Raw genomic sequence first — 10,174 nt, forward strand, 5'->3', positions numbered from 1 at the left:
TCACAAATTACCACCAACTTCAAGTTGGTGGTAAATTGCGATTTCTTTGAAATATGCACTTTTTTGCATATTTCTAAGTGCCATGTGGTGCACATACATGCCCTTAGGGCATGTATGTGTGCCATATGTGCACACATGCTGATTTCAGGGGTGCATCAGGGTGTCATCATGACACCCTTGCACCTTTGAAATTATTCTAAATTTGCGATTAGCAAATAGCGAATCGCAAATTGAGAAGGACTTCCCATTCATTGCTATGGGCCTCCTGGCCCATAGGAATGAATGGGAAGGTATTCCTTAATTGCGATTTCGCAATATGCTAATCGCAATTAAGGAATTTTAAGAAATCGCAAAAGTTTTGCAATTTTTTAAATACATCCCGTTTTGCAATTCTCAAATAGCGATTCTCAAAAATTCGCTATTTGAGAATCGCAAATGGAGATGTTGATACATATGCCCCTTAGAGAAGTTGGACAACAAATAGAGATTTCCCATGAATTCCAGAAATGAGCTGACCAGAAGTCTCAGGGCATTTGGGGTGTGGGCAAACAAGACTGCATCATCTGCATACAACAAAACAGGGCATGGGGTACCAAGGACCTTAGGCACATCAGGCGTAAATGATGTTAATTGGGGGCCGAGCTTATTTATGTACAGGATCAGGGCTCGAGTCGGGGGTACCACGCGGGTGGACGGCGTCCCCCCACTTATTTTACCGGGTTTTTACCGGGTGGACGCCGTCCACCCTGCCCAAAAGATGGAGCCGGTACCCGAGCCTGCGCGTGCTCTCAGCACTCACCAAACCTAACCTTCTATTGTCGAGAGAGGGCGAACAGAGCTCTTTAAGTTGTTTCACGTTGATGGAGCCGTTCAGTATGACAGACGGGCGCTCGTGGCCGTATATTAGAAAAGGTCAGTATGTGTTTATGCATTTCAGACGGAGACCGGCAAATTTACGGTGGGCAATAAATACGCACCGAACAAGCGCATCTTTAATTTCCTCGCTCCTTTGAGTGTCAATACGGTGACTAATTCCAACGTAAACATTCTCCTTTTCCCTTTGAACCTGCCCCCATCGCCTTCTAACCTTTGTTAATTAGTGGGGACTCCATCTCGTGACGTCACTTCCGGTGACACCACCTAACTTGGAGCGTCCCCCCACTTCTTTTTTTAGGACTTGTGCCCTGCCCCACGCTCGATGTTAATCCCTCTTGTAACATTTCCCGCGAGACCTTTTCTCGCGTTATTTAGGTAGGGAATCTCATTGGCGCTTTGCTAGTGAATAGCCTGTCTGCTTCGCTCATAAATGCAATGAATTTTGAAAGCACAAAGCAGATTCGCTTCCGATGCAAAATATTTTTGCTGGATGACACGTTCTAATACCATATCGATTAAAGACATTATGTAGCCAATTTCTACGTCATCCAATAGGAAGGCGCAGGTGCAAAGGTCATGAATGAGCGATTCCTCTGGCTGTAGACACAGCCTGCACTCCTGAAGGAGGCCTTTCACGCCATCGTGGCAATCAAGCAAAGGAAGGAAAAAGTGCTAGTAATCGCCTTTTTGTACAGAAGCCTTTAGGTTTTGCAGCTAGGTATCTGTGAGGCAGAACGGTTTGTATGCATTAATGGTTAAGAGGCATGACTCCTCTTACGGAACTTTTATTTGTCATTTTTTAAATAGATCCATGTTACTTGTTTATTCAGCAGCTTTTTAAAGCCATTATTTGATCAATCAGGTTCCCAAAAGAGACCCGGGCCTGATTCACGAAGGTAAACAAACACTTTTGTGTAAGTTTACAGTTGTTTGCAATTCACAAAGCAGTTTTACGAGTAGTATCTTTACGACTGCCTATCTTTGTATGTCTGCTGTTGTAAAGATGCTACGCATAACATTCATATGTGAATTGCAAAAAATCGTAAGCTTACACAAAACTGTACGTTTATCTTTGTTAATCAGACCCCATGCGTCCAAGTCTCAACGCGCTGCTGTTCGTGATAGACCCCAAGCGTTCGTTTTTGCCCTAAGATTATCTCTTTCCAGATATAAGGTTTGAGAGATGTTTTAATGAATGTACATATTTAAGAAGAGTGTGTTCTGGGACAGATGTTTATCAATGAAGCCAGACTCCAATCTTATCTGGGCATGAGATGCATTGTGAGGAGCTCAAATAAGAGACGATAAGCCTTGTATTGGGAGCTGTTCAGAAATATCCCACATCTATCTGGATCGGCCTGTGTACCAAAAGCTATCACTGGAATACGTTTTGCTTTCATAACCCTTAGTGGCATTAGAGACGGGCTTTATGCCTTATTATGCCATATTACCCCACCCCAGAGGCTATTACAAGGAGTTAGTAATGGCATTCATAGGCCTTTCATACCAAAGTATAGGACAATCTTCATCACATTGGCTATTAAGATTTGAAATCAACGCCTCTTGACTACAGGCGTCCATACTTACCTTTCACAAAAACCTGAACTCCTGGAATTTCACTTATTCCTTTGTTGTTTGGAATTTTATGTGTATTTTAATCTTTGTATAGGTTTTATTATTTTTTAACAAATACTGCTTGCTATGAAGCCCTGGTGCCTTATTCCACTTTATAGTAAATGCAATTGCTTGATGTTAGATATTTTAGATGGGTGGGTTAATTAGGTAAAAAGAGAGAAGTGTATTATTGTATACAAATGCAATGTATTATTGTATACAAATGCAATGTATTATTGTATACAAATGCAATGTATTATTGTATACAAATGCAATGTATTATTGTATACAAATGCAATGTATTATTGGATACAAATGCAATGTATTATTGTATACAAATGCAATGCATTATTGTATACAAACGCAATGTATTATTGTATACAAATGCAATGTATTATTGTATACAAATGCAATGTATTATTGTATACAAATGCAATGATAGCCACTCTAAAAGCTTTGTAGACGGTATCTCTGACACTTTATTTCCTCTTGTTTCTCTTCCTCCTAGGCGTGTTTCTGATTTGCTGGCTGCCGTTCTTCCTAATCCACATCCTCAACTCCCACTGCTCATCCTGCCACATCTCTCCAGAGCTCTACAGCGCCACCACATGGCTGGGATATGTCAATAGCGCCCTCAACCCTGTGATATACACAACCTTCAACACAGAGTTCCGCAAGGCGTTCCTCAAGATTCTGAGGTGCTAACAGCCAACCTGGAGGGGGATCCCAGCACCAATGGCTGAAGAAGGCCTCATTGAAGCGAGGGAGAGCGAAACGGACTAGATATTGGGTTGGCAAGCAAAAAAGATAAAAGGGACAAGGAGAGCCTGAATCAATGACAGAGAAGAGGGTCATGGTGAGGAGCATGCAAGTGATCGGAGACTGAGTTGGCCACAGTACGGAGAAACTGGACTATGCAGCGTTATAAGACACGTTAGATGGTGCCTTGGGATTGAACACGTGATTTTGCCCAGTAGATGCTTGCCCGCAATGTGGATGCTTGACTGCAAATCATCTACTGACTTTACGACATCAAACTGAAGCAAGAGCAGTTTAGCTTCGATCACATTATTATCAAGGAGAGTGAGAGTGGATGATGTTTACATTTCTCCTGACAGACAAAAATATCCCAAGTTGTTTTCATGAAATGCACCATGAGCATGGTTACACGCATTTTGTAAAAAATGTAGAACTTGGAAACAAGTATCCTCGGAGCAGGTTTCTGAGGCGCATTAGTGCCCATGTTGGCAGGGTGCATCTCCAGAGGAATAGAGATAGAGGAGGGACAGGCCAACAGAGGTGAAGAAAAAGGCACACATCTGTACTAAAACCCTTATTAGGAGAAACAACAGACCCTCAAATCCTGCAATATGAAGATGAAGAAGGATAGAGGGCTGTTACTGAGATATTGACATGAATCGTGGCTAGCGATTGTTTCAAGAAACACGTATACTTACTTGGGAAAAAGAGGTCTGGGACCTCAAGGTTCACTACTACATACAGAAGTAGCAGAGAAAAAAAACCTTCTACACGGAAGGTTGAAGAATGCATTAAAAAAACCAAAGTGGAACGTTTGGGGTGAAAGTAACTGCAGAACGTGAGAAGTCATAAGATGAGGGTAGGGCAGAAGGACCAGAGAGACCAGACATATGGCAAACATTAAGCTATCCAGATAAAATATATTTAAATGCAATGTGACTATCTGGAAAATCTGGTGTGATCTGGATTTACTTTAGGACTTCCTGACTGTAGGTCAAAGTATGTGCAAGAGGAAGGGGGGGGATGAGAGAGCTAGACCGCCTACCCGTGGTAGCTCAGTACATTGGAAAAGCAGAAGAGTGGACAAGTCTAGAAGTCTTCATCCACCATCGATGCTAATTTGCCTCACAAGCCTGTCGCTAACTGAGCAGGGACTATATTATGAATGAAAAGCATTCATTGACATTAAATAGCGTGTTCCAGAGGCAGGATCCACCAGCGGGGAATGCTCAGCTTCCCACCTCTTATGGAGTGTGCTGACCAGACAGTATTGCTAGGTTGATTCTGACAGGTTCTATCTATGTTCTAGATAGTATCTTACATCAGAGGCAAAGATATGTACATTGTGAATGCATCAGTGCAAAAAAGGGACACCTCGGGGACTCTAGGTTCACATACTGGCATGCTTCACATAGCTTTTCATCCTTTTGATATGAATGGAGCAGGGACCGAGTGAAGGTGAGAACCAGTATATAAACCTGTGATATCATGCAATATTAAGATCTGTTGCTATTAGTGCCGCTGATGTGTTTTTTTCTGGGTCAAAGGAAATCAGTCGGAGGACTGACCCTCAGCCTGAACTCCATGAACCCATCTTCTTATCCAGGGACTGTAGCCAGGGGAATGTAGTGCTGAAGGAGTGGTGTGCAGAGGAGAAGATGAGATGGAAATATGCAGACACCAAAGGATATAGAATGAATCCTGCAAGTGGGCATTCCCTATGCCAGGGAGGGTATGTGAGGGGTCCACTGGATAATGAAGAAACAAACAATCAAGCCCCTGCTTGATTCACGGGCAGTGATAAGGAGACTTTGGCACATACCTAATGCAGCCGCGACTCACATTCAATGGCGTAGATCACACCAGCATACCCTCTCAGATGCTTCTGGCAATTACTACACTCACAGTTACCCCAGCCAGAGGGTATGCAGGGTACATAACAATGCTACAGAGCAAGACGCAAACTCACAGATAGTAAGCTTCACAGTCAACTATTAAACCCAAATTTCATAGTTGTCTATTGCTTTGGCAGCTGAAAGAACCGGACTTATATCATCAGCGATGCTCAAAGACATCGTCTGATCAAAAATGACCAATGATTCATAATCATGAATGAAATGCTCACCTCAGCCAGAAGGACTTCTCAGCCTTATCAGAGGTCGACCACAATCCAACACTCTTGGGAAGAGCTGGTGGTCACCGATAGGCAGACACGGTAACTGACCATGATTGTACAACATCTGTGGCACTTCCATATGGGGAGGACAGACCTTGGTGAATATTAGTTTATGAAGGTCATCTTATGTCCTTCCCCAGGAGCCAACAGCACTGAGCCTCACCCCATCCTATTTACAGGTAGGAAGTTCTCATGTGCAGCAGCACCAAATGCAAGAAAGTACAAGTACGTGGTCACTTGAGGCCACACAAACGTTCACTCCTCACCCACCTACTGTGTCACTGGAAGCACAAGTTACGTGACCCCAAGTAGTGCTGTCTCCCTGCTGCAACCACACTTCCCACTCTGCTGCTTTTATAGCTTCTGGCCCTCCTCGCCTTCTGCTCCTCCATCTTCTCACCTTTCCTGCCGCCTGTTGACCTTAATGTGTGCCTTCCAGCTGCAATCCAGCTGGCAGTATCTACTGCAACAGCAAACGTTAGATCCACAGGAACATCTACCCCACCATAGCCATTTAGCTGCTTTTGCCTTTTGCCCCGTACCTCTGCTCCTCCTGCCCCCACCTGTGTGCCTCTTTAAGTCCTTAAAAGATGTGGATAAGAGGCTGCCAGGTGCATTCAGCAACTGCAGCACTAACTACAATAACATTGGGCTACAAATGTTTGGGTCAAAAGAAGACCACTCCTCAGCCGCCAATGATGTCACTGAAACACCACCTCATTAAGCCACACATTGTCCCTCTGTTCATATGCCCTTTACCCCTTTCTTCCAGCATCACGCTCAGGAGAGGAAGTCACCCTGACTTCCTCTCCTGAGGGTAGACAAATGTAGTGGTGTATTCTGTTAGGCCATGGAAAGGTCCAAGGGCTAGAACCACTGCATCTCTTAGAACCTGTATGATCATCTGCATCCTCATCACCCAGTGTCATCACATCATCACTATCCTCAAACATGCACACATCAAGACGTACCTTAAAACCCCCATCTAAATCCTGCTCATCACAACATAAAAGAAGCAAGCACAGCACAGCACTCCAGCAGGCTCATCGACGCCCACTCTAGGAAGCACCTGACATAGCCAGTATTCGTGATGTCATCTTTCTTACAGAAACCTCAGTCACCTGGACTGCTGATCCAGCGGGTTACCAACCTCAGATACTCAAACACCATATACTCACCTGGGCCCATGAACACACATGTTCACATAGGCTAGTAAATACCGCTGGGGGTCAATTTTTGTAAAGGCTTTTTAGGTCTCGCTGGCGTTGCAGCACGAAGCGCTGCCGCCAACGAGTACTATTGTTACTGTGTTTCCTCCCAAGGGAGACAGACCTGGGCACGAGCCGATTCTGCTCCAGGCACGAGCCGATTCTGCTCTGTGAACGCGCTTCACAGTGGAACAGCTTGTGCGCGTTAATTGACAGGCGCGCCCTCCAATCGGCTTCCCGAACGATGGTGATTGACTAGCGCAGCTGCCACAGACTCGTGACGCTATTACGCTGCGTGCGCTGTGTTGGGGGGGTGACGCACTTGTATCCCTCGATTTCCGCGCTGGTTGAGTGATGCATCTCCTCAATGTTTTATCATCGCCAGAAGATTGACTTGCAGGATTCTTTAAACCCCAACAACCAGTGGACCTGTGAGAACATCCTCTTCTGAACGTGCATTAACAGTATTATTTACTTTTGTGAGACGAAAGAAACAAAGTGATTCCGTCATTGCCTTTTCATTATCAGCTTTGGTAGAGATGCAGACAGAAAGAAGTAAGCAGTTCATCTGGTGGATACTCTAAGAGGCAGTCGCATCCAATACCTCCCAACAACTTCCATCTGTTAGAAAACATGCCATAACAATAATCCAGAACGGTAATGTACACTATGTAATACGCATAAGCAGAAATTACAATTTCTCTTTGTATTTGCCACTTTGTGTACAACTATCAAAAGGCAGAATAGTCCTTTTTCAATCTTTACATATGTAGGTAGACGCCTTTTCTGCGCGTGCGCCTCCTGCTGCTGTCTATTGCGCGCGTGCACGGGATTGTCTCTGTCGCTTGCCTGTGTTGCCCCTTCCATAAGTCCACTTGTGCTGCCCCTGAGCGTCCTGCGCGTCCCTGTTTTGCCACTTAGCGCGCCCCCGCCCTCTGCTGCTCGTTGGGTTGTGACCGTAGTGGTTCCGCTTCCCCCCTTTGGCTCCGCCATTGCAGCACCCGTTCCGTGTGTGCGCGAGAAAGCGAATAGGCGACGGAAGGCTCAACCCGTGACTGGGAGGAGACCCCGGGAGCGAGTCAAACAACTTCACCTGCTGGGAGAGAATTGGTGGTAAGATCCGTTAGCGAAGCTGACGAGTGTAAACTCATCCATATTATTACCCTCATCTCTTTGAATCTCCCCCAAAATATCAGTACCGGAACATCCAAATTGCTATGTGACCAACGCAATTCCCAAAACTTTGCTCCACTATTTCTCATTGACAGCTCTAACTATTAGAGCCTGTCCGTCATCATCAAGATTCTTAAAGCATCTACCCTCACATTCTTCCTCTGCTAAGTTCTTACCTGATCTCACCAGTCTCTCGCCGGTGTTTCTCTTTCCCATCATCAGCTTCATCCCACGAAGTGCTCCTGTCCATAGGCTCGACTTGTTAACCCAAATATATATTCATTTGCAGACAAAATATGTTGGTAGATGTTAACTTCCTAGGATTGAGGTCAACACTTGAAAACAATCAGTTGCTTCCGGGTTCCTTTACGTTGTCGGGAGCGGCGCTGTTTGGAATGTGAAGCGTGCAGCAGGGTGCAGGTTTTTTTTTGCAGAAATGTTACCAAGGTATTCAAGGTGTTTTTCGAGCTTCGAGAATCAAAGAGAGCGCGCGCATGAAGGCCTGTTCTTTCATGTTTGCCTTTTGGCGGTTCAGGATAAACATTGTTCTAATTTCCATCCCTCAGGGCAAAGCAAATATGTCAAAGTACACAACCTGTTTGTGCACGCTCACGCTGAGTAATCCATCTTCTCAGTTAGGAGAAACAGCTCCCTGTCCAACACACACTGATCACTACTTGACATAAATGATTTCTGTAGGGTTTACGAATGTTTATTATTAAAGTCGATCTATTAAAGTCTGCAAATATCTTATTTTGGTTTTGTGATCGGCTCTCTGTGCTATTACGATACCTATCGATATTTGATTGTTCGATGCGCTTATGTTTTGCTTCGTAGGGTATTATTTCATTTTAGGGCAAAACCTATTTTATGAATAACAATATTGCGGACTATAATTAATTGGTACGTCGCGGTATGGACCGATTATTTACTGAACTGTTGACTCAGCTGCTAGTAGCAGAATATGTCTTATTGGCATCCAAGCATGACTTGCTAAATTTTATCATAAAATATTGAAAGAATCAGAATACATTTTGCTTCAAAGCCTCTTGAGACATTTATTTGAATATTATGGGGACCTTTATTACATTTATTCACACTAAACTGCACTGGTGACGGCCTGAAGCCACTCGTCTCTTGCTGCTAGACCTCATATGATACTTTAAGAATCACCTTCTCTCGCAATTTCTTCATGCTAAAAGTATTTAAAGGGTAATAGCACTGGTTAGTGAGCAGGTCTGTGTTTCAAACTGATACCTCATATAGCCTTCTTTGTGTATAGTGCATTACTCTTGTGAGTACTTTGTACTTGTAGACAGCATCGTTAAGGGGGCTGTATCAGATGAGAAATGAGCGGAATGGCCCTGTCAAAAAATCATCCAAGCCAGGTTTAATATCATTATTCGTTATTTTCATAGCAATAAAATCCTAAAGATACACAAACCCTGTGAAATAAACCATTCTGCTCAAATTAAAACAGAAATGTGTTAATGCTATCCTAAAATGAATAATATGTTAAACTTGAGAATAAGTACTTTGTCTGAATTGCTTACTTTTTGGTTAAACAAGTTTAACATAACCAAACTAGGGGATTTCAACTATGTCTATTTATTACAGGTGCATCTAAATGGAAATTCACAAACCAGCAACTTGGCTGCGTTCCAGAGCATTTGCTCGCTTTTGTGCTAATCTAAGAAGATCGCCTCTTGCTGTGAATTAATTGCTTAGAGAAGCCTATGTGACCTCTTTAAAATAGTTAAATAACGGTGTTTCCAAGAGAGTTGGAACGAGGTATGACTAGACTAGGAGGTGACAAAGTATGACAATTTGCCTTTACTAGATGCTGCTGATTATTCTGAAATAGGGAGTGTGTGAAAAATGGCCATGACTCTTAGTAGGGAAATTTGTAGAATAAATGGCATCCGACCCTTGTGCCCGGAAAACAATGCAGGGCAAGTCAATAACAGTTTCTGCTGAATGTAAAGTTTCAAGGTGAGGTGTTAAAACGACTGCTGATTTTTACACCTACGAGAGAATAGCAAGTTGACGCAGAATTGGGTGAGTGATGCAATACGAATAGTTATGGTCATTTGTTAACCTCCCACTCAGAGTGCACCGTAAAAATGGTCGCCGGGCAGTGCATTGGTGCTGCTACAAGATGCAGTACTCGTGGCCTGCTCTTGAAGGCAGAGAAACAAGAAGAGAATTACTTCACCTCATCATAATTGTCTGATACGAAGTGGAGTGGAAGCGCGGAAAGAGTCGCTGCATGGCTTGAGTAAGGAGCAGGAGCCGAATTAAGATAAAACATCAAGTGATAACTTCAGAATAAATCTGTACAAGTTGCGTGATAAACTAAATAAACTAT

General features: G+C 43.7%; 2 protein-coding genes across 4 annotated transcripts in view; one reads left to right on the forward strand and one right to left on the reverse strand.

The window, feature by feature from the left end:
- The window catches only part of DRD3 (dopamine receptor D3), a 1,045,748-nt gene extending 1,042,553 nt beyond the window's left edge, over positions 1-3,195 (forward strand). The window contains exon 8 of the mRNA XM_085621058.1: positions 2,999-3,195. Within this exon, the coding sequence (XP_085477184.1) occupies positions 2,999-3,195 (197 nt within the window). The remainder of the gene's footprint in view (positions 1-2,998) is intronic.
- Positions 1-8,261, reverse strand: part of LOC146801389 (uncharacterized) — a 217,576-nt gene extending 209,315 nt beyond the window's left edge. Inside the window, exon 1 of one of the 3 annotated variants that reach the window (XR_014967622.1) lies at positions 7,983-8,213. Coding sequence is in view for 2 of the 3 variants with exons in the window: in XM_085621060.1 (XP_085477186.1) it covers positions 7,983-8,056 (74 nt within the window). In the remaining variant the exon portion in view is untranslated. Of the gene's footprint in view, positions 1-7,982 lie in introns of all 3 variants that reach the window. The other 2 variants (XM_085621060.1, XM_085621059.1) reach the window with 2 other exon arrangements.
- Between the last annotated feature and the right edge of the window lie 1,913 nt (positions 8,262-10,174).

Source organism: Triturus cristatus, chromosome 8 (assembly GCF_964204655.1).
Source record: "Triturus cristatus chromosome 8, aTriCri1.1, whole genome shotgun sequence".
In the NCBI taxonomy this organism is placed as follows: domain Eukaryota; kingdom Metazoa; phylum Chordata; class Amphibia; order Caudata; family Salamandridae; genus Triturus; species Triturus cristatus.